At 38.3% G+C, this 25,565-nt stretch overlaps 1 protein-coding gene across 1 annotated transcript in view; it reads left to right on the plus strand.

The window, feature by feature from the left end:
• Positions 1 to 613: 613 nt before the first annotated feature.
• The window catches only part of LOC127814253 (ubiquitin carboxyl-terminal hydrolase 9-like), a 46,767-nt gene continuing 21,815 nt past the window's right edge, over positions 614 to 25,565 (plus strand). The window contains exons 1-6 of the mRNA XM_052355644.1: positions 614 to 933; positions 1,066 to 1,235; positions 11,991 to 12,239; positions 13,719 to 13,863; positions 15,363 to 15,422; positions 15,515 to 15,610. Of these exons, the coding sequence (XP_052211604.1) occupies positions 1,084 to 1,235; positions 11,991 to 12,239; positions 13,719 to 13,863; positions 15,363 to 15,422; positions 15,515 to 15,610 (702 nt within the window). The 5' untranslated portion in view covers positions 614 to 933; positions 1,066 to 1,083. The remainder of the gene's footprint in view (positions 934 to 1,065; positions 1,236 to 11,990; positions 12,240 to 13,718; positions 13,864 to 15,362; positions 15,423 to 15,514; positions 15,611 to 25,565) is intronic.

The raw sequence follows: 25,565 nt of genomic DNA on the forward strand, positions 1-25,565 counted from the left end.
CTACCCATCTTTTCTTTTCTATATGGATCAAATATTTTTCTTATTACAAAAAAAATTAATTTAATATTAAAACTTTTACTATATATATATTTTCAATTTAATACTAATTAAGTATGAGTTGATTTTTTAGAATTATTAAATTTATCTTAAAAAACAATAATTTAAAAATTAAAAGACATTAATTTATTTTATTGAGTTGTTAATAGTAACAGAATCAAATCACCTATTAAATTTCAATTTCTAATTTAATTCTATCATAATTAGAATTCCAATTATGATAGAATCATGAAAACCATGATTGTGTTAGAATAAGGTCCCAAAAGGCCTAATGATGGATGGTTTATTGAATATTTGTGGTAATTTCTTTTTTCTTTTTTACTTAATCAATAATCATCATAGAATAAAAATGTAAATTTAATAATAATAATAATCTTCATGATATGACTATTTTAATTGCGTCAAGAACTTTTTTTGGAAATTATTTATAGAATTTAGGAAGCAATAAATTGGAATCGTGATTTGGAATTCATTATGATTATTTTTTTTTTTTACAAAATAACCAAAGAGAAAAGAAAAATGACAAAAAGTAGGAAAGAGGAGATCAGAAATCAGAAAACTCTTCGTTTGGTGCATTGTGTCGTGTTTCCCCTCCCCTCTTCGCGTCCTCCATTGTATTCGTGTGTGTATATGTATACACGCACGCACAGAGGGATTGTAAGCAAAGCGAGATAGCAAGCAATCAGGCAGGCAGATCACTTGGTTTGGTGTGCGCTGCAATTGTTTGACCGCAATCTCTGCTGTCCCGCAATCTAGCGCCCTTCGTCGATTTCCTCTCTATCTTCCTTCCTCCTCCGATCTCTCGCTTTTCCCTTCAAATTATCTGCATTCCTGTTCTTCCAGTCGCTTCGCGATTTGTTCCCCCTTCTCAATTAGGTTTGTCCTCCCTTTTTCCTATGCTTTCTTTTTGATGTACTTTTGTAAATTTATTTTACGCCTATCTCTTGCTTGCATTCGACCTAACTTTGGGGATGCAATTTTGCGATCTTCGTCTGACCGTGGTGCTAGGTTTTGTCGAGATCGTTCATGACGATTCCCGATTTAGGTTATATGATGGAGAATGGAGCAATCGGAATACCCTTCACGCCGGAGGAAGAAAGGCGCATCGTCACTGACTTAACTAACAAAGCCGAGTCTAACTTGAAAGAAGGCGACTTGTACTACGTCGTTTCCAGTAGGTAATATACCTGACCCTTCCTTCTAATCTGCCAATCCAATTACGATTGCCAAGTTTTTGCCAGTAAACCAAATCTTATGGGAAATTGCCCCCTGCATCGTGCGAACATGTGTGTTTGTTGATCATTTAGTTTTGTATTGCCATGTAAATCTCCTTAAATACTTCTGTTATATATTTTATTTTGTGAGTATTCAAGGTTGATGTGATTTTGGGAACTGTAATGTTTAATGCACTGTCACTGGCGTTGAGTTTATTGGCTGGATCTTGGACTTGAGCCTTCTGGAGTTCTGCTACGATCTCTGAGGCCTGGACTGATATTGAATTCTTAAATCCACAAAGGATGTAAATTTTGAGAAAATGTGCTGGTTGTACTGACCACTGCTGGACTCCTCAGTGTCTTATCATTTACATTTTTTAAGAGAATTAGGCACCCTCTATAAACTTGGGGGCAATTTGGTATTTTGTGAAGACAATTTGAATTTATGTGTGAATAATCTTGGACATTTTGACTTCTAGGGGTTTTGAAGACTACAACCTAAAATTATATAAGAATAGAAGTGTTTTTGTAATGAAAAAATAAATAATTATTATATTCATATATAAATATTTGCAAAATTTATATTTGTCAAATTGTTTATATTTTCATGTAAAGACCTACCTGATGAAGCATTGTCGCTAGTCTCTAAACTTGGGAATTCATGCCACCATCCTACAAAATGTCTTAACTGGCCAGTTAGCTAAGCAGCCACATGATACTCATTTTGAAGATTGGGCATTGATCTCTTCATGGCCATTATCATTTTTGGCTTGACCACATACTTCTATGATATCACGAGCCAAAGTTACACTTGGTGCCACAACCTTGTACCATACGATCCTTCCTCATTATGATCCGTGATTTGAAGCTTGCATGATTTGGGATTTTCTCTTGTCAACTGAACTGTAAATCCATGTTTTCCATTCTGGAAATTTTAAGCCTCATCCAAGCCAAGCATCCTTGATGAAGGATGCTGCGTTGTCAATGCCAAGCAACAAATGCATGGGATAACATCTTCACCTTGAGATCAATGAGAGTCTAAACCATGGGATTTTAGTGAATCCACAATGAAAAGGTGTTGCTAGTCCTGTGTCATTTAGTATTGTCTAAAAGTGAGGGTCTTGATCATCTAGACATTGACACTGCTGCCAGGATTAGAGTAGCTCTCAAAGGAATGGAACAGGTGATGATACAATGCTTACTCCAGCCAAAGTCAAAATAATGGAGTTGTGAGGGATAGATGATGGTTCCCAGAAATTTTTGCTACACTGACGGAAGATCACTTGTTTATTCATCAATTTGTTCCTACAAAGATAATGGGGATGAAACCACATGCCTAACACTGCAGGAATCTTTTTTCCCTTAAAAAGATTGATCATTGGAGTATTTATAAGCTTTGCATATATGATTCAAGCCATAAAGGTAGGCTTGGTAATCATGCAATCTCTACCACAAAATCAACTAGGGGACAATTACCACCAGAATCTCTAGCCATTTAAAGCCCCCTAAGGAATCAATTCCGACATGGCCCTAGGTTTTACTAGGGTTTGGAATGGAATTTCCGAGGAAATTGAAGAACAAAGAACAGAATGGAGGGAGAATACAGAACAGATAGAGGGAGACTTTGGGCAGAAAGGAGAAGGGTTTAGATGAAACAGAGAGAAAGATAAGAATTGAGAGAGAAACAGGATGGATTCATTCAATCAATGGCTGCCTCTTTTCTATTCAACAGCCTATTTGTAGGCTGTTTACATCCATGCAGTTATTACCCAACTAACAAACTAACAACTCAAGTACACACTAGACACTAAGGGAAAATACAAACAAGAAACAATTACAACTAATGCCCTTGGGGTCGTGACAAATTCCTAACTTGCAAAGAATTTCAAGTGAGCGCTTCAAGGAAAACAAGAATCTCAAGCATGTTCTGATAAAGAAAGTAGAGTGGAAAATTGGGAAAATAAGCATATAAGAGAAACTAGCCTTTACAAAGTCATAGCCATTAAATGGGCACAGAGTACAAAGTGCAAACTTTACTGAAGCATCAGCGCATGATTTGCATGTGTCTGCCCACTTGCCTGGCTTCACGCACACTTTCTGTTGGGTGCAAAATGTGGGCAATTAATTAAAATTGGCCGTTTAGCATGCATGCATGCACGTTTGGAGTCACAAAACTTCCCGGATAAGGTTGACTTGAAACCTAGTTATCATTTGCTTTCAAGTAAAGAAGGGTATTTTCCATAGCACAATCCTTTGGCATGTGGCAAGTCTTGACCCAACATGCTGTGACAGCCTTCCTTTGCCAAGTTGGCTTCCCTGTGGCAACTTATTACCATAGTTGCTTTCGAATTACAAGATTTTGCTCTAATGCTTGAGTGACAACCGTGTGGATGGTAGATTGGTACCTGAAGATAATTAAGTCTACCCTCTTTGTGACTGAGGGAATGGCTACCTTAAGCATATGTTTCATGTTTTACTTCTTAAGGAAGAAGCCAAATGGGTTTGCCAGTTTTGTGGTTGGGTGGTCAGAACTTGAGCTGCCAGGTTAATTGAGGGAAGGTGTCTCTCTTTCATGCAAGACTTTGACCCCTTACCAGCCTGAGAGAGGAAGTTTGAAAACATGAATATCTTTTCTCAATAAGTTTAAACCAAGCCTAGAATGCCGCCAAAGCATTCCAGAAAATGCGTTTACTTTTGGTGGAATGATTAACATTTAATGCATACATCGTTTGTAAGTGGAAACTTATGAAGAAATGATGTACATAATGTACTATCAATATTCCCAAATTCCCTCCCTACGTCTCTATTCTGGTTCAGTCTCTCTATCCTAGTCTTCTTTGGTAGCATCAGTGTCCTGGTAACAGTGGTAACTCAGACAAACTTTTATTCTCCTGGAAGGTAGAGGAAACACAGATGCTACCGAATTCTGAAGCTAGAGGAAATATTATCTTTTTTCCAATAAATTTCCAGCACCAAATTAATAAACTGAATAATATTTTTTTCCCATACCATACTACTCAACTAGAGATTAATGATTTCATGACTTTGGCTTATCTCAACTACTATTAACCTCTAGTGAGTCTCACCCTTGTTCTTATTACCATGTTCACCCCTCATCACAATAACTTTTACGACACCTTGTCAAAATCAAAATTCTTGACCAACCAAAACTTGATTAAAAATGACACAAAAATTACCCCTTCTGGCCCGCACATAGACCTAACACATACCCAAAATTCATCCTGTTCAGACATCGTTCAACCGGTTTTTAGAAATTGATAAGTGGGTGGTGCACCAAAATGTTACTGCACTGACAATGTCCCATTAGTGCATGCCATATACTGTTGGAAAGGGAACTTGATAAGCTGCGTTAAAAAAAAAATCGTATGAAAACGACTTTGTTTGACCCCTCAAAAAATCTGTTTAAAACCAGCTTTACAACCAGTTTCCTGCATAAACTAGTTACAGTTTTTTCAATTTCTTGTGGTAATTCAAACAACAACAAATGCTCTTATATGTTCTCTGTTACAGCACCAACCCATGTGATTCAAACAACCTTTAAAGTCTAATTTAACAACCTGCTCATTGCATCAAGAAAAAGGTGCTGACACCTTTAGTTCTGTCAAAACCACTGAAGTTACAAACTTAGAATCCAAATCCATTACATCTAAGAATTGAGACCATCACACAACAACTGTGTTATGTTTTGCATCGAGCATAGTCTTGAAGAACTAGAAGAAATCAAGAGAATTCAAGGATAATCCAAGCGGCAGAAATAAACTAAGTTAGATAGAGTCTAACTGATATTGTATGTATGAGGGGTATATTAGACTTTGTGTAGTCTAGTTTTAAACCTTGTAATATCCACCCTATTTGTTTATAAATAAGAGGCATAGGGGGGCAGTCGCGGATCATCATTCATGTTATGCTATGTGAGTGCTGTAAAGTGAGAGGAAAGACTTGAGAGATGGTTCTTTGTAATCTCGCAATCTGGTGTACTCGTGGAGAAGGGGAGTTCTTGTACTGATTTTAAAGATTTCTAGTGGATTTGCTCTCAGGACTGAGGCTGGATGCAGGATCATGTATTGTGATCTGAACCAGGATAAAACACCTTGTGTTCATTGTGTGGTTTGCATGTTCTTACTCTATTTTCATTTCTGTTCTTGTTAATTTTCTGTTGTGGGTTGAATCTGTGAGTGTGTGCTGTTATATATTGGAAAAGATTGAGTATTCTAGTGCTCCTGATTTCACAAACTGATTTTTTTTCTCAATTCCAACACGCTACTAATACATTAAAACTGTACCAAAATGCAACACTACTATCACATAGCTGATTACATACTAAATTCGTGCCATGAGCATGATTTCAAGACTTCCCATGTCATCGGTTTTTACCAACTAAAACACCATTCGTGCCACTATGGTGAGCCTACACTTCATCAGGCACTACCATGTTGTCACGACCCCAAGTGAATTAGACAGTTATGTTATTATATATTTATTTAGTTGTTATTTACAGTTATATTTTAAGAGTAATTGGGTTTTATTTACAATTAATTTACATTTATGGAGTAATGGAGAAGTAGTGGTATAGTGGTAATTGCTACTACTAAGTAGTTGCCATATAGCTTTATATATAAGGCTATCCACAGTTCCAAGAATGAGATCAGAATTATTGGAATATCAGAACTCGGTTTCTCTTTTACTCTCAAATTTCTCCCTACATTTCTGGCAGTTTTCTCCCTCATTTTTGTTTGTTCTCCCTATTATTCTGTTTGTTTCTCCGTCAATTCTTCCCATTTCTCTCTCAATTGCAATTCATCTTCAAAGTAAACATTAGTTAGGACTAGGGTTCTGACACTTTGTTATGACCCTAGGATTTGCCTAGAGTCTAGGAAGGAATTTGGTAAGAATTAAAGGAAGATAGGGCAGAAAGGGAGGGAAAGAACAGAACGGACAGAATTGAGAAAGAAGATAGAAAGACGGAAGAGAGAACTAGGAGAATTGGGAGAGGGAAAATGAGAGAATTCAAATCATTTCTTCTACTAACTTCCTCTAACTACTTAAGTCTATTTATAGGCTTACAATTGAAGATGCTAACAACAATAACATAAAATGCAATTAATGCAACTAATGAGGAAAACGCATGACATGTATTACTAATATATCCTTGGGGTTCCTTGGGGTCGTGACAATCCCCACCCCTTCAAATAATTCTTGTCCCCAAGAATTGACAACTGTTGATCCCATTCCTCAGCCCATTCCAACCTTAACAATCTGGTTTCTTCTTCGCCTTTTCTTGTGCTTATCTCAGATTCTCCTTTTCTTTTGCCTTTCGCCCTTTCCACGTCTTTTTCTCCAAAAACAGCAATACTAGGATTTGTTGCTACACCCAGTTTGACCATCCACCCCTTCCTTGTAGCTATTAGAATTAATTCCAATTGACCTGTCATACCTCTTTAACCATCTCATCTCCAATAGTATAGAGGGATTCAAACTGCTTTGCAAGCCAAAACTAGAATTGATGCAGTTGCTCTCCAACGAAAATTTGAACAAGCACAACAATAAGAGTCTCGTTTTCCTTGACAACAAATTCCTCCACCGTCTTCCTAGCATCTGTTCCTTCCTCATCTTTAGTCCTTCATTGGAGTATCTCTTACTTCCTGCACATATAAATTGTGATTCCCACCGACATCCTTGCTCGTTCTTTCCTCCTTGCTAGACTTTTTTGTTACAATTGGCTGGTCCAACTCCAAGTTTTCCTCAGATTTGTGTTCGACCTTATTTGCAACCATAGAGGCTCCTTCAATCTATTGGCACTCTCAGTAGATCTGTTAGGCTGCAGCTCATTCTTTCTAAATTTGGCTTCCAAGGCACGCTCTTGATCCCTTGCTTTCTTAGCCGCTTGTTTCATAGTTACAGGCATCATCATCTTAACCAATGATCTCAATTCGTCCTTCAGACCTCTAATAAAATTGGAGACAATGTATCTCTCCGTTAAGACAGGTTGCAAGGTTAACATCAAAGACCTTAATCCTTCAAACCTGTCCTGATACTCCATCACCGATCTGACTTGTTTAAGTTTGTGAAATTCGTCAATCGCTTCAGTCATTAACTTTTCTCCAAACCGGTCACCTCCATCCTCCACAAATTTAGTCCGATTAACCTCCATTTCAATCGGAATACTAACTTGATACATCCTAGCAAGCTGAACTAGCAATTTGTCCATTCGATCCAACGTTTGCTTGAAGTTAGTGCAACTTTTCTCCCACGATTGCACAACACTTTCCCTAGTGTCCTCAGTTCCTCTTGAGTTGAATCCCAACAAATCTTCCCATAGAGAAATGCTGAGAGTGCATCATAGACATGCTATTATCATGAAGCTGTTCTTTTTGGTACAAGTCCATGGCATAATCAGCATTGCCACCTTTGAATCCTGGTAAAACCGGAAAATCTTCATTTTGGATGCTGAACTCTTGGATTTGCTGAACAATGGGACTAACTCCAAGGCCTTGTTTACGAAGTGAACCCAATTGTCCTTGAGACCCTTCAGCAGAATTGGGATGGCTGGTTAGCTGAATATGGCTCTGAGATAATGGCCCACCAGCAGTTGGATAGGAGTTTCCTAGCATAGAAATCACATGCGGAGAAGCTTATTGAAGTCCACCACTGATTAGTCTGTTAGGGCCTTGAACACTTAAATTTCTAGAGCCACTATTGATAGCTAAATTTAGGCGAGAAGCAAGACCAGGCATAGATAATCCTCCACCAGAACTCATGCTTCTCCTGATGCTTCCCCCACCTACCATATTTCTCATTGAACTGGTTATTCGAGGACCAGCATTTCCTAGAATTGGAGACACTCCAAGTCCTGGAACAGCATTACGGTTACCCATCATTGCAGCAGTTGGCAGAATGCTAGGAATAAAACCACCAACTCCATTATTGCTGCTACTAAATCCAGGGCTTCCAACAACACCAATTCCACCTCTATTTGTCATGCTTGAGTGACCATGTGAGCTTCCAGTTACACCAGAAACCTTTGCCTTAGCTACTTTTAAGGCTGATAGTTCCTCTTTTTTAGAATGATCAACACCCTCGGAAATCAATCTTCCATAAATCGTCCTGCACAATCTTCCTGAATCTTTGATTTAGGAACCTCCTCCAAAGTTCAGCTGTTGCTGAACAACCTCCAATAATCACCTCACCGTAGTCACCTGGGAGAATCACCTTGATCCAGCTGCTCGAAATTCCCTAATGGATTGTTTCTGACCGCTGCTCGGAATTCCCTTATCAACCGTTTCCGACCGCGCCTTCCTTCACAGCTCGGTCACATGCATTGACCAAGATCTAATTGCTTTGGAACAACAACTAAAGTCACACGCAGCAGCCACACCTTCCTTCTCGCCTTGCTCAAGGTTATGCTTCCTAGTCTCTCAAATTCAGTACCTCTGATTTGTAATTGAATTGTCGATTATCGGACTTGATTGCAACTGATCGCTATCTACCCATGGTCTAGCGGATTCAATGATCGCCTCGACCAGTGCCTTCTTCTCCACCCAATCATTGACCTCTGATTGTTGGAATTTGTCATGTCCTAAGGGTAATTAGAAGGGCAATAATGTAATTAGTTATATTAGTTTGTTAGGAGATATTTGGGTGTTTGTTAGGAGCACATGGGTGCTGTTAGAAATTAGTTAAGGAGCTAGCTAAGGCCTATAAAAAGGCCCATTATAAGAGGAGAGGGTATGTTGAAAATTATTGAATTGAATATCTGATTCTCTCTCATTTTCTCTCTACTTCTCTCCCTCATTTCTCTCTACATCCTTCCCCCATTTCTGTCCAAATATCCCTCTAAACTTTCTGTTCTTAGTTCTACTCAATCGGATTCTTCCGATTGCCAATCCAGCCCCGTTATGAACCCTAGGTTCATGACAGAATTCACTTGAATTTCGTGCCTCTATCCCACAATTGAATTGCCGATAAGAGCCAACAGTCGCAATGGACAAATAGCCCCCTGAAGTAGGCTCGACTTTGGTAGCACCTCCTACAATTAATCTTCTCCGAACAAAATCACTAGAATTCTAGTTGAGCCAATCCTCCTACTTCTCTTTCAGATTCGAACTGACACTCACCGCTATCAATTTCGACAATTGAAATCCAACCGTTGGGAAATCTCCTGAGTTAGCTTTGGAACTTGCTTCTACGAGTCGCTGAGCTCTACTGATACCGCTTGTGGAATTCGCTTCTAGACAAGATCGCTTAAATTGCCACTTGCAAAAATTGCCTCTGAACAATGATCTTAGTCATTGAAGGCTTTGCTTCCGATCACGACAACCTTTAAATTCTGAAAATCAACCTTCGGAATTTGCTGCACGAATCGCCTTGGTCAATGGCTAAACTTTTGGATTACAGTTGAGAATCGTCGGCTCTTATACCAAATGTTATGACCCTAGGATTTGCCTAGGGTCTAGGAAGGAATTTGGTAAGAATTAAAGGAAGATAGGGCAGAAAGGGAGGGAAAGGACAGAACGGATAGAATTGAGAAATAAGAGAGAAAGACAGAAGAGAGAACTAGGAGAATTGGGAGAGGGAAAATGAGAGAATTAAAATTATTCCTTTAGCTAACTTCCTTTAACTACTTAAGCCTATTTATAGGCTTACAATTGAAGATACTAACAACAACAACAGAAAATGCAACTAATAAGGAAAACACATGACATGTATTACTAATTATCCTTGGGGTCGTGACACACTTGTCCCCTATCAATTGTCTCGACACAGATGAATAGTTTACTAAGACCCAAGACATGACCAAATTACCTATGGCCATAGTTTTTCATGTAATGCAAATAACCGCTTCTAATGCATCTTTACTATAAGCCATGCAACACCAAGCTCTTTTCTACTCCTTCCTTCTGGGTCTTCCTCTACCATCTTTGGGTCTTCATCCGAATGCTTTTTATAGATCGTCATCCATGGCTACCATTCTATCTTGTTTGAGGCCATTCTCTTCTTGCATGATTGGGACTCATTGCTTCCATGGACGACATCTTCCCAGGCTTCCATCTCTCATATTAGTTTTGAAAACATTTGATAGGTTTTGCAACTTTTGTGTCTTGTGGATGCATCTACCATGCCGCTTCCATATTCCTACCAACAAACTAATCATTTACTCTATTTGAACAGCCTTTAAATCTGTAAGAATTTCTGGTACTCAATTTTTTTTTCATTCACAGAATAACTTTACAATGGGATTTAAGGTTAATCCCGGAACCCCCATAAGGGAACTAACTACAAAGTCAACGAACTTCTTAAGGAAACCTTACAAAAGGAAGCTTACTAATAAGGAAACATTATCTGAATATTGAATGTCTATGCAATAGGAAACTAGAATCAAGGATCTGCAGAATTTTCTCTATTAAAAAAACCGAGTCGAGTAAGTCTGCCAGCTATTAGAATGAACTGTCAGATTATTTGAGTAGACTGTTCCTTATTTACTCGAGTAAGTTATTTCAACAAAATCCAATCTAGGTTCATTCATCCCCTTTAATCTTGGCTATTGTTAGGTCTGTTACATCCAAGAATTTACCAAGCTGTTCCCCACCGGTCTTCATCTGACCATCAAGGCTCAATGTGCACTTGGCTTGCATAGCCTTGTGATAGCGGGCTTTTTGTTCTTTGATAAGTGTATTTATTTGTTCCATATCTCACTTTTTCCTACAAAATTCTAAATCAACCATTAATCATTATTATGCTAGAGTTTCCAGTTAATTTTATCATGACCATCAATTAACATTCTAAAGATTCCAAGCATAATTTAAAAACCAAGCTCTAGTAGTGTCACACCCTGCCTTTTGGGCATGTTATTAATAGACCAAAAATGGGGAAATTATTTTTCTTTTCCAATAAAATCCAATTACAATAAACCAAAACCATAATTGAACTCAATTCAATTAAATTTCCCCTTTGTTCTCAACTAGAGGTTATTTACAGGCTTGGTTAAATCAACTCCCTTAACCTCGTATCATCTCCATTTGTTACACATGATTAAACTAATTAATGTTTCACAGGAACATTATAATATAACCATAAAATACTACAAAGTTACCCAAAAAAAAATCTCTTCCATTAAATATCCTCAAAATTATAATGTAATACGGGGTATTACACTTACAACTACTAAGGATGCCTTTGTCTTTTGGAGTCGTTTGGATTGAGTTGATGAGGTTGCATCATATTATGTGCAAATAAGCATTCTAGTTCAGTAATGGGATCAGTTCTGCTCCAGCTACAGCAAATTGAATTGTAATGAAGACACTTACATATTGATTTAACAATCTGCTAGCCTATTCATGCACTTCAACTGCTCTTGCATTACCTAATAAGAGGAGCTTGGAGAATTTCCTCAGCCATGTTCTAGTCATAAAGTTTTGTTGAATGTTCACATTCCATGCTTGTGACTGAAGTATGTTTAATATGGCATTTGATAATGAAAATCTCAAAGGTTATTACAGAAGCATTTATTTGATTAGCTTTTTGTTGTATTTTATAAATTCCAACACTTGAGATTAGTGAAAAATTTAAATGAATATGGCCCCAACTTGGGGTTTTAGAGGAATGATCTCTATTTCTTGTTCTACTAATATACTTCATCCGGAAAACCTTCTGATCATGAAATTCATATTGATGTTTTTGTTTGTGCTGCTGTTTGTGCAGGTGGTTTACAAGTTGGCAGAGATATACCGGGCAAGATGCAGGCGCTTATTTATTTGATCAATGTTCTACTGATTCTGGTTCTTTAGTTTTGTCAAAGACAATGGATAGACCTGGACCAATTGATAACTCTGATATAGTTTTAAATGGAAATGACTCTGAGGGTGATGACTTGGAACTTCGTAGAACATTGGAAGAAAGATGTGATTATGTTTTAGTTCCTCAACAAGTTTGGGAGAAGCTTTTTGAGTGGTAATGGATTTTATTTTACATTAACTTCCTAGTTAAAATGGTGCTATAAAAACTGTGTAGTGGAAGTGATTGGTGCTTGGATGTACTTAAAAGTCCCTGATCCTGTGCAATATTTTCTGCTACCTTTTTGTGGTTTTATGATGTGTTCTGTAGGATTGGGATCTTTCCCCAACAAAAGAGGGTTAGCGATAGGCAACCTTACTCAGATGAATGCCTACAAGCTGTCTAGAAAATTGAGCTAATATATCATGATAGAAGACAGAAGCATATACGTGATGCATTATGCTTGTGCCTATACATGATTGCAGTGAGGGTGGTTAGATATAGGGTTTTCCTGGCTGTATATTATCCAGATCAGCAATCAGTTTATTTTAAAATTATTGATCTTTTACCCCCTTTTATGGTTATACTAGCAGCTGTGGATATATCCATAAATAGGAGCCAGCCACTATTGTTCTTCTGACTGGATGCCAATCTGTTTAACATGTGGTGGACAATGCATCAAAATGTGCTATTACTGTCTGTGTCTGCATATGGTCCCATGCACATGAGGTGCATCCCTATTGTTTAGAGGCATTTTAGGAACATCTGTGTTCTTGGCATGGGTTTGAACTAAGTAAAAGGATGCCGAATGTAAAATTTAAAACAAATTAAGAGACTTATAAATTATCCATCTTGAATTTTTATTACTTGAAACCCCAAATTTCAAAATTGTTTTTGAATTATTTGATGTAATTTAAAATTAAGGCATTAGTCTTTGCAATTTCCACTGTTTTTCCATACACGGAATATAATCTTTATTATCTTTAATCTAGTAAATAAGAATGTATATGTTATTAATAAGTTTTGTGTTCTCACATATGTAAGAACTCCTGAAAAATGTGGTTTGTGCTTGTGGCCTTGATATGTGAATGTCCTGAAATTTTGAAAGTTATTTCCAGCGTTTCTTCATTTTTTGTCAGAACCAATGATCTTGGTCTGATTTGACTCCAGATTCATCCATGTCGTTGATGAAGTCTAAGGTTATAATGACACAGACAAGTATATCCGGAATTACGGTCATCGGAATATCATGTGGCCAGCCATTTTACATGAGTACCTAGGCAGTCTTTATTAAACTTCCTGAATATATCTCTTATGTTTTGTTATTAGAAGAGTAAAAAGCAAGCATTGTGAGAAAACTTGAGTTAGATAACATTGTGAAACATCCCAGGGTCTGGCCTGATAGCTGATATATATCATTTGAGGGGCATTGCTTTATACCTCTGTTGTTTGGAGCTTTTGCTATTTTCCAATCTCATGTTCTTTCAGTATTTTCTCTGCAACGTTACATTCATATAGTTGCTCTTATGTTAGATTGTTGCTTAAGTATTTGACAGGTAAATGCCTAAGTAATAGTCATATCTTATGCTTCCTGCATTGAGGTAGTGTATGTGACTGCTGTCTTGGTGCTTATTGTTTTCAATAATTTGTTTTTAGGTACAAAGGAGGGCCAGCATTACCGAGGAGATTGATTTCGCAGGGTGATGTTAATAAGCAGTTCAATGTGGAGGTTTACCCTCTGCGTTTTAAGTTAATTGATTCTAGAGACAGCAGCCAATTGGTTATCAGGTTTAGTAAAAAGGTACTGGTGCCTGATTTATTAAATTTCTTTGCTTTGCTTTGCTTGAGATGTATTCCTTCATAATTACCCACTGAAAGGGAAGATAGTAATGCATTTATTTCATTTCTTCTTGCTAATCATGAATTTCAGTTGGCTGCCAGTTGCTTTCCTCTATCCAATAGAAAGCAATTAGCTCTTGACAGTAGCTGTATAATTTAATCACCAAAGCAATCACCTGAAGAAAATCTGAGATGTGCTTTAGTCAGGCTCATTTATTTATTCTTTAAGTTGTCCATGAAATATTTTTTTCTCTCAGACAGATTCATCTATCCCTTCTGCTCTGCGATCTTGGCTGTTATGTTCTTCATCTAGCTATACTCCATTTGTGACCATTTATCTTTTTATGGTTTTGTAGATTCATTTTTTCTCAAATCAAGCAACTTCTTATTTTTTTCCCCTTAACTTAGGTCTCATAAGGTTATACATATTAAATTCTGTGCCCTAATATTGTAATTTTGTCTTTTATTTTCTGTTATAGATATTTTATCCTTTTGTCTTTTCTCTTTTTGTCCTGTAGCTGAGGCGGTTACAAATCTGTTATACGGCACATGGTAGTGTAGTGGCTGTGAGCCTATATATTGATCCATAGCATGGTGATGGATTTCCCATGAATGAAATAGACTTGAATATTCTCTCCAATTCTTTCGTATCTTCTTCTCTTCCTTTCTCTCTTTTCTCTATCTCTCTGTCTTTCTCCTTTCTCTCCATTCTCTTGTATCTTCTTCTCTCCCCCTTTCTCTCTTTTCTCTGTCTCTCCCTCTTTCTCCTTTCTCTCAATTTCTGTTTGTTTCTGGAAGATTTCCCCTCAAATACCCCTTTTAGATTCAGCAATCTGACATAATACTGTTGTCTCCTTAACATACCTGCCAATCACCTACCTGCCATGCAAAGAAAGAGGGAAAACAAAGTAAATGAAGGAGGATCATCTCCACTTGTGAAATCATGTTTTTAATATTGATAATTCATTAGGGGCAAAGGGTGACATGGTTTGTAAAATTATTTTATTTGTGCGTAAAAATTGGTGCTTTGGAGTCATAGATATTTCCTGATGATCTTAGATACGATATTGAGTGACTTTATCATCAACTTACCTGTCTAAACAAAGAAAATGTGAAATTATTGATGCAGAAAAGTGGAGAATTGGATCAGTTTTCTGAATGGTGTATTCTATACTAGGGCTTGTCTATGGTTTGTCCATTTGAGCTTACAGTGCACCTTTGCACCTGTTTTACTGGATCCATGACATAGAAAGGAATGCTATAGAGCGTGCTACCTGCTTAGATACTAATTGTAGGTTTATATGTTAGAGAGTGACTCCTTGCAATCCTTCTCTCTCCTTCCTCAAACTCATCGACTAACGCACTCACTGATTATTCAAAAGCTTGAAAATATGCTTCTTTTCATAGAAATTCGAGGTCATCTTATATCTCATCAATTTTGTTTTGGATTATTTTTTCCAGGCATCCTTGCATGACCTTTATGAGAAAGTGTGTGCACTTAAAGGGATGCAGCTGGAGACGGTCTCTCTCTCTCTCTCTCTCAAGCGAAAGAATTAATTTTCCTGATGGGGAATTATGTCTTATTCTCCTGTCTTCTGTGAAATCTTCTACAGGCACGAATCTGGGACTATTTTAATGGACAGAAACAGACAATGCTGAAGGATTCAAATCAGACCCTTGAGCAATCTGACCTACAGATGGATCAAGATGTAAGTTCTCTATAATGAACTTGGGACATTCTGAATTTTGAAATAAATTATACATTTTGTCTTACGGCTATATCTTTGAACTAAATGGACCTTGCTTATCCCTTGACCTTATTCTGTATTGGGTATGGCTTATTCCAGAAATCTTAGCATTTTATGCTAGTTCCTGAATTATTGATGAACTGATTCATTACGTGCCACTTGATGTGAGTTTATATAGTTCCCTCAAATATGTATCTCATTCATTCTAATAATCTTATTACTATACCAACTAAGAGCACTTCGCATTAAGAATGGTTTTGAATTTGGTTTGAATCTGAATTCCAGTTGCTAGAAAATGGAAACATCAATTCTAGTAATAAGAAACAACTTAGAATTTATGAGGTAAAATAGATGATACTTAGGAAGGGGCCTTCAAAATATAGGAACAGCTGTGTTGTCTATTGTGTTGTTCCTTCAGAACCATGATCATAGGTTGCAACAGAATAGTGAGATGTAGTCCCTGAAAGCTGCCTATTATAACAAATTTTATTTTTTCATGCTAAAAGTTATTACAATGTGAGAAGATGGATTACTTACTCCCTTGCTATTAAATTCAGGTCCATGTAACTCTAGATGCATCTGTAATGAGAGTGGTTGTAATAAAAGAAGTAGACGAAGACTGAATGAGATTTGGTGGGAAACTCTTAGTTAATGAGGCATGACAACTTTATAGAAGATATGATCATAGAGATGATTCCCAAGCTATAATCTGCGTAGCGAGCCCAACTTAGTCGATTTCACCTAATTGGGTTAAAGTATGGTGGTGGTGTGCGTGTGTGTTTGTAATTCTGCTCAACTAAGTTTTCTCCAAGCTACTTGAGGTTGATTACTTTGATCTGGGCTCATAATTAAATCATAGCAGCATATCTTCCTTAATTATCTTAAAGTTAATTTTAGCGTCCCTCATCTATGGCATGTTATCGTGTGTGGATGGTGCAACTCTTCCTATCTATTTTTTTTTTATTGTGTTCACATGTCTAGATCATCTTAATTGAGTGTGCTGAATGTCCCTCTATCATTACATCTTATTTTTTCTTATCTCTTGTAATTCCTTTGTGCTCTAATGGCCTAGGTAGCACGGAAACGAAAAACGATACGTTTCTGAAACGAAACGGAAACGCTGAAACGGCATTTTTCTAAAAATGTAGGAAATGGAAACGCGGGGTAAACTGTAAATTTAAAAAATATAGGAGGAGTTTTGTAAATATAATTTTTAATATAGTAAATTATAAAAAATAATTCAAATATAAAAATTTATTTTCAGTAATATGCAATGCGCCATATTACTGAATAAATTTAATTAATTTAATTTAATTTTGATATAAATAAATTAAAAACAAAATATCAAACAAAAATTAAACAAACAAAAAACACAAAAAAATGCATACACCTCTCAACACAAAAGACGAACAGTCTGAGAACATAGAGAGAGAGAGAGAGAGAGAGGGGTTGACCGTCGACTACCTGAGAGGGAACGACAACGGCGACCGACTGAAGGAACGACTGGCTGCAAAGCTTCGGGGTTCGACTAGAAGAGACGAAATCGGAAGCAACGAATTGAGGTTCAACCGGAAGCGACTGAATGAACGATCTTTGGCAAGGAACGACAACGGGTGATTGGAATCAGAAGCGATGGAAGAAGAACCAGAAAGAAGATTGAGAACCAGAAAGAAAAAAAAGAAGAACCAGAAAGAAGAAGAAGAAGAAGAAGAAGAAGAAGAAGAAGAGAGGGAAAATGAGGGGGGTTCGGCCAACTTTGGGGATGCGTGGGCCGTGGGCCGCGTGGCCTTTGTTACGGGAACCAAAAACGCTTTTCACCTAAAACGCGTTTCCATTTAATTTTAGCAAATTGCAAAACGGCCCCCAAACGTTTCGCAATTTATAGAAACGACCCGAAAATCGTTTCAGGCCATCTTCGTTGTTTCCGAAACGGGAAACGATTCGGAAATGTCGAAACGGCATCCCAAACGCATTCCCGTGCAACTTAACTAATGGCTATAGAGTGTTGCAACTTTCTTTTTTTCCCTTTTTGTGGGAGCTGTTTTAGTCTTTCCAATTATAAATTGAAGACGCAAAATCAGTACATAAAAGGACATGTGACTCTATGGACAGATCAACCTTTTGAGTCAAGCACTCCTTTTTGAACCGTTAAGCACTAAGTTGTCAGATCCCTGATCTGACAAGGGAATTTCTCAATTGCTGAGAAATTGATTGAAGTGAGAGAATTGGCAATTTAGGGGGAGAATTGAGAGGAGAGAGAGAGAGAGGGAAATGAGAAATGAAAGGGAAAGAGAATTGAGGAGGGAAACTGATTTCCTTACTTCATTCATCATGTGGGTTTAGGTGTGGATCAGTGTTATTTATACTGATCTGCAGCCTAATTTGGGCACCAAAACAGTTATCCCACTTGCCCACTTGGCCTTACAACTTGCCATTGGACATGCTGGAATATTCCTCCAGCTATGCCAAACACGGTTTTATTTTACAAGGCCTAACAACCTACTACATAAAGGCTTAACAGCCTGCTAACGTGACAATTCCCTCCATTTAAAGCATTTCTTGTCCTCAAGAAATGTGTAGCAAGCTGGCTATGTGGGGGAATTGCTGGAGAAGATCTGGAAAATACTCCCATGTATTGTTGTTTGCATGGAGGGATGACCACTTCACTAGAACTTGGGTGAGAGCAACCCCATGCTTGTGGATCACCCTTTTGTCTAGGATAGCTGTAGGTATTGCTTCTTCTGTTTCTTCTCCCACTATAGGTGGAAGTGTAGGGGTGGATCTTTGTGTCCCAGTGGCTTTCTTGAGGAGAGACACGTGGAACATAGGATGGATCTGTGATCCTTTTGGCAGTTGCAACCTGTAGGCCACTGTTCCTATCTTTTCCAATATAGTAAATGGCCCGTAATACTTAGGGCTCAGCTTGGAGATGGGTTGGTGGGTTAGGGCCTTGAGATGCTGTTGGCTAAGCTTTTAATAAACATCCTCCCTGATTGCGAATTCCTTCTCACTCCGTTTCCTATCAGTCAATTGCTTCATCCCATTTTGTGCTTTAGCCAATTCTGCCTTAACCAGCCGTATAATATCTTGTCTTTGCTGCAAGTATGTCCCAACCGCAACCACTGTAGTCTGTCCCCTAATAGTTGGTAGTGACCTTGGCTTATAGCCATAGAGAGCTTCAAATGGGGTCATTTTGATCGAGCTGTGGAAGCTCGAGAGTTATACCACCATTGAGCTACTGCCAACCACTTATCTTTGGTTGCAAAAAACTTAAGCATCTCAAGTAGGATTCCAAACATTGATTTACCCATTCTAATTGACCATTCGTTTCAGGGTGGTATGCAATAGACATAAGCAGCTTAGTGCCTAAAGATCTCATAATTTCTTTCCAAAATAGGCTAGTAAATACCTTGTCCCTGTCTGATACTATAGACTGGGGGATTCCATGCATTTTCACCACATTATCCATGAATGTTCTAGCCATTTCTTGTGCTGTGAACGGGTGGGATATGCCAATGAAATGATTGAACTTAGAAAATCGGTCCACCACTACCATAGTACAATCATTTCCTTTTGACATTAGAAGCCCCTCTATAAAATCCATGGTCACATTGGTCCATGCCTGATCTGGAATGGCTAAGGGCTGTAGTAGACCTGAATGAGCCATGTTTCATGTTTGCACCGTCTACATACATCACACTTTAACACATAGTCCAGTCATATTTTTTTAACTGAGGCCAAAAGAATACTTGTTTTACTTTACGATAGGTATTTTGTATGCCCGAATGACCACCAATAGGGGACCCATGTAGTGCTTGTAGTATTCCATCCTTCAACTCCTCACAATCTCCTATTACTAGCTTGCCCTTTTACCGTATCACTCTACTGTTAAATGAATAATCTTGTCTGCTATTTGCATTAATGCTCAGTTGTTTTAGTAACCCTTTGGTCTGCTCACCTTTTAGATAACTCTTTGTAACCTCTTGGAGCCAATCTAGCACAACGACTGAAATGGCTGCAGTCATTCCTTCTTCTTGCTAGCGAGACAAAGCATTTGCTGCTACATTTTCCTTCCCCTTCCTGGAATGTATCACATAATCCAACCCCATAAGTTTAGTCATACCTTTCTTCTGCCATTGGATATGCAGCCTTTGCTACAACAAAAACTTTAAATTCATGATCTGTTTTGATGACAAATCTTCCTCCCTCTAAGTAGTGTCGCCACTTCTCCACTGCCATTAAGACTACCATCAATTCTTTCTCATAGATGCTGAGTCCTTGGTATTTGGGGGGCAAGGGCTTGACTAAGGAAGGCCAGGGCTTGCCATCTTGTGATAGGATTGCCCCTATTCCATAGTTGCTGGCATCTGTCTCCAGCGTGAATGACTTGCTAAAATCAGGCAAGCCTAGCATCGGTACTTCGCTTAGTGCCTTCTTCAATTGTTCAAAAGCCTTCTTAGCCTTAGGGTTCCATCTAAAGCCATCTTTCTTTAGTAACTCAGTCAATGGCTTACTGATTATCCCATAATTCTTTACGAATCTCTGGTAATAATCGGTGAGCCCTAGGAACCCTCTTAGTGCCCTGACGCTAGTGAGTTTAGGCCATGCCACAATAGCCTCAATTTTCTTGGGATTTGTGCCTACTCCAACTCTTGAAATAATGTCCCAGATACTCCACCTGTCTTTGTGAAAAAGCACACTTTTGACTACTTGATATACAATCGGTTGAATCTCAAGATCTCAAATATAGCCCTAAAGTGGTCTAGGTGTTGATCAAAAGAAGGGTTATAGACTAGAATGTCGTCAAAGAAGACCAACACGAATTTTCTGAGGTATGGTTCAAAAATTTGGTTTATAAGAGCTTGAAATGTAGCAGGGGCGTTAGTTAGGCCAAAAGTCATCATTGTGAATTCGAAATGGCCATGGTGTGTCTTGAAGGCTATTTTGGGTATGTCATTTGGATCCATCCTAATCTGATGGTATTCATATCTTAGGTCCAGTTTAGAGAATATAGAGGTGTGTTTAAGCTCATCTAGTAGGTCGTCAATGATTGGAATAGGAAACTTATCTTTAATAGTAATGGCATTGAGTTGTCTATAATTGACATAGAAACGTCATGTGACGTCTTCCTTCTTAACCAATAGGATAGGAGAAACAAATGGACTGTGACTAGGTCTGATGACAGATTTGAGTTTAGGTGGGTATCTGTAAGACCTAATGTTTACTGGTTCAACATTAGGTTGGAGAGGTATTGTGTGGTCCAAAGATCTTTTGGGTGGAAGCGACTTAGGTTCTACAAAAGGTCTTGATATTCAACCAATAATACTCAAGTAGGGTCAATTCATGTACCTGCCAAGTGGCTGTAGATGATTGGCAACCCTGCTTAGAGCCTTCTCCATCCCCTGTCTCCAGCTGCTTAATGGCTTCAATTGAAAACAATTGTGCCACTTGAGATACCTTCTTTCTGAATAGCTGTTGTAGCTTATTTCCCTTGATTAGTTTACACGATCCCACCTTTATGTTTCCCTACAACACCACTCTTCTTCCATCCTTCTCTAGGGTCACCTCCATCTTATTGAAATCAAAGCTTATCAGACTCACTCCCCTCATCTAATCAACCCCAAGTACGATATGGCATCCCCCCAACTTAAGTAATCTCAAATCATCTTGGTAATCCTCTCCCTGCATTTCCTAACAGAATTCCAAACATGTGGATTTGCTAATTACTTTGTTCCCATTAGCCACTGTGACCGACAAGGGTTGAGTGTTGGCTAATTGGCATTTCATCTTCTTGGCTGTCCCTTTATCAATAAAACTGTGAGTACTCTCAGTGTTTATCAGGACCATAAGAGTGCTGTCCTGCACCTTTCCCTTTGCCTTAATAATCTTGCTGCTAGCCATTCCCTTGATTGTGTGCAAGGAAATAGCTCCATTGCTCTTTTCTTCAACATGCTCAATCACAACCAAATCTTCCTCTTCCTCCTCTTCCTTTTTTGTAGGAGCAATTGTTTCTTGTACTAATGTCTTGGGGAATATCTGTCCCCACATCTACAATATAACCCTGCTACTCTCCTCTGCTCAATGAGCTTATCCCTCTGCTGTAGATTCGGGTTAGGGGGTGTAATTGTCAAGTATCTCGCCCTTGTTCCTCCTCCCCTAAAAGTGTCCTTACTCTGCATTCTCCCTCTAGATAGTACTACTCCCAGATTGACCCCTCTATTTCTTCATTAAGGCCTCGACCTCCATTGTTAACTCCTGTAAAGAGGCCCCCTCAGTTGCTTCTTGTACATTTTGTGGTTTCAACATCTTAATTGCAGATCATATCTCATCATTCAATCCTCCCACAAAGCTAGATACAAAATATTCTTCGGTCATAAAGGGGTTCCTGCTCAGCATGAGGGACTTCAATTCCTCAAACCTCAGCTGGTACTCTTGCACAATGCCATCCTGCTTCAGCCTATTGAATTCCTCCAGAATGTCCATCATCCTATTCATCGAACCTCCCACGCAATCCTTTGGTAAAATCATCCCAAGTGTATGCCTCCTTACCTTAGACCATCCCTAAAACCACACATCCCCCACATCATTGAGGTAAGCGGATGCTAGGGTCTCCTTCTGATCATTCGGTGTCTGATAGATGCTAAATTGCTTCTCACATCTCCATATCCACCAACGAGGCTTTTGCCCATCAAACAATGGTAATTCCAATTTTGGTACTGAAAACCAGCTTGATGCGGAGGAATTTGAATCTCCCGTCTCCTATCCATCATATTTTCTCCCACAACTGCTAGATCTCCCTCCAATTTTGATGATCCAACAATACGGTTGTTGTTTCCAGTCCCCTGTAAAATCGGTTCCATCCAATCTCTAGAGGGAAAATCAGGAGAGATTCTTAACTAATTTTGGCTAGAGAACATGAGCATGACCTGCTGCAATTGTTTGCGCAGCAAATTCCTTTGCTCTTGCATCTCCTCTCTGATTTGCTCATGCATGTTCGCGCGCAAATCTGTGTGCAACCTCTTTGTCATCGTCTCTAATTTCCAATTTATCGCCAATTCTAGCCTTCCTTCTATCGAGTCGACTCTGCTCTGCATCTCTGACATCGAAACTGACATCTGCCGTAGCTGTGTTTCCATATGTTTCATTCGAGTGCCGTTGGCCATGTCTGATTGCCCTTCACAATTCACTGGCTAGGACTTTACTCTGATACCAATTTGTCATATCCCCGATCTGACAAGAGAAATTGATTGAAACAAGAGAATTGGCAATTTAGGGGGGGAGAGAGAGAGAGAGAGAGAGAGAGAGATAATTGAGGGAAATTGACTTCCTTACTTCATTCATCATGTGGGGTTAGGCGTGGATCAGTGTTATTTATACTGATCTGCAGCCTAATTTGGGCGCCAAAACAGTTATCCCACTTGCCCACTTGGCCTTACAACTTGCCATTGGACATGCTGGAACATTCCTCCTGCTATGCCAAACACGGTTTTATTTTACAAGGCTTAACAGCCTACTACATAAAGGCTTAACAGCCTGCTAACGTGATATAAGTATTGTTACAAATACTGATATGTATACAGGTACAAGTTACAGGTACTGATACAGATGCATACATATACATAGGCACAGGATAAGACAATTTAGAAAAAAAAAAACTAAGATACAAATACACTAGGGACATGACAAAAACAATATTTTGTATATTTTTTTATTAGTAGTGTTAATGAGCATAAAACCCAAATGCATTACAAATATTGAATAATCACCACTAATTTGACACAAAGACACCATTCATTTTAAAGTTATGATAATGAAAAGAACCACTAATCCACCATAAATGTACTATTTTAATCCATGATAATATAAGGATTATTTAACATGCAAGAAAAAGAAAAAGAAAAAGAAAAAGAAAGTAATACTTTTTCTGAGTTGTAGTTTGTCATGTACTAATGTGTAAGGGGGAAGTAAGTGTAATTAAATATAGTAGAAGAGAGAAGTAGTATATGCTGTAAGTATGCTGTAATGGGTTGTACCAAGTTTGTTGCTGCATCAGCAGCTGGTACTTTCCCAAATGCATGTAAGCAGTTACCTGCACATGGGGGAGGTTAGGATCAGCTATAAATATCGCCGACTTCCTTCCATGGATGATTATGAAATTTCCCAAGAGAATTCTGAATTTCTCTCTCCCTGTTCTCTCTTTCTCTCTAACTCTGCATTCTTCTCTTCCAAATTCTCTCTCGATTTCTCTCTCCCTTTCTCTCTCGGTCCATCTATTGATTGAGACTACCGTCAGATCCTTAGGGAGCTGACATAGTTATTCTCAATCATGTTTTCAATCATTAGCCAGAAAACTTAATGCATCTGTAGATTTTTACCTGCCCCCAGCCGCCCTGCCCCACCCCCGGAAAAAGTTTCTATAAAAGCTCCTTTTTGCCCTTGGGCATGTTCATCTTGTGTTCAGCTTATGGACGCTTGTGTTCCTCTTGTCCTATATGTGTCAAAAAATAAAGTGATAAATATTAGGGCATGCCATTTGGCTTTTCTGACCCGTGGGTTGGAAAGCATCCACATCCAATCCATGTTGGATAAGTATTACTGCATCCAGAATGAAGTATCCGTGCTTTCTAGGTTAAATTTCCTGTTAGTGTTCCCTATACAGTAAGCTTTCAGTTAACACACTGGTGTCCCCCTCAATCAGGGCAGAGATAAAAAAGAAAGAAAGAAAAGAAAACCTGAATCCACTTATTTTTATTTTTCCCATTTATTTGTTCATTTTGAGAGAGGAAAATGTTCAGTTGATTTGACTGTAATTCTTCTAATTTATATTTTTGTTTCATTCAACCATTTTTTATGTGTTGCATTTCCATAGACATCAAGATGTAGGCTATAAAGGAATAAAGGATGCTGAGTTCAGAAATTTAGTTTATTTAGGAATTCTAATTCATTTAGGAAATTTGTTTCTGGTATGATTGGATTTTATTTTCGTTTATCATATTTTTATCTAAATTTTTGGGGTTTTTACAAATACCCTGCAATATAATGGCTTTTCCCTGGACTTGGATGTTGAAAGTTGAATACGGGATGATTGATTATCTTTCTTATCCCTCCCTCGTACTTGTGGTTGCCCCAGTTCTCTGGCTTCTCCCTGACCATCTTTCTGAGCCTCTTTCTATTGCTTTCTGTTTTTGATATCTCCATTCTGGTTCTAATTACCTTGTCCTCTATTTCTTTTCTACTTCTACTCCTTCCCCTCTTTCAATTCTCACCACACAGGTTCTATCCTATTTCCTTTTCAGTTGATCCCGGTTCTAGATCAGTTTTTGTTACCAGAGTCCCAAGTGATAATTCTGATTTAGTATGAACTATCAGAATGTTATTCACATTGAAGCTCCTGTTGGTGCTTGTATCGCAAATGATTGTGATAGTAATTCACTGAAATATCTTCAACATCAAAGAGGTCTAGATTTAGGTGTTCTGTTTGGTTGGATTTATTTGGTCACAATCATACGTACTGTTGTTGCCATCATTGTCTATGCTGGATTTTGTAGCAGATTGCAACAATTAAACCAAACAGAAAAATGATTGAAGCATCAAAGAAGTCTCAGCTTTCCATGACTCCAATCCCGTGTTAACTTCAACCATTCCCAGCTTCATATATATGTCACAAGTGACCACCACCTGCGTGCTTTCATACCTGAAAGTCAATAGTGTCATACGAAAACTATTTGTTCAAGTTCACTGCTGTCAAGGATGCCAACCATGTTACGGGAGTCCTCAATGTTGCTAATCAATCCTGCTGCTTGGGTTTCTCTTTTGTTACTTCCTTTCTAGTGTTTCTGCACCCATTAGGTAAGAATTCTAACAGCAGATTTAAGATTTGCTGCTTTACCTAAATAGATCAATCCTGTCCACGATT

The sequence above is a fragment of the Diospyros lotus genome, chromosome 12 (assembly GCF_014633365.1).
Source record: "Diospyros lotus cultivar Yz01 chromosome 12, ASM1463336v1, whole genome shotgun sequence".
In the NCBI taxonomy this organism is placed as follows: Eukaryota; Viridiplantae; Streptophyta; class Magnoliopsida; order Ericales; family Ebenaceae; genus Diospyros; species Diospyros lotus.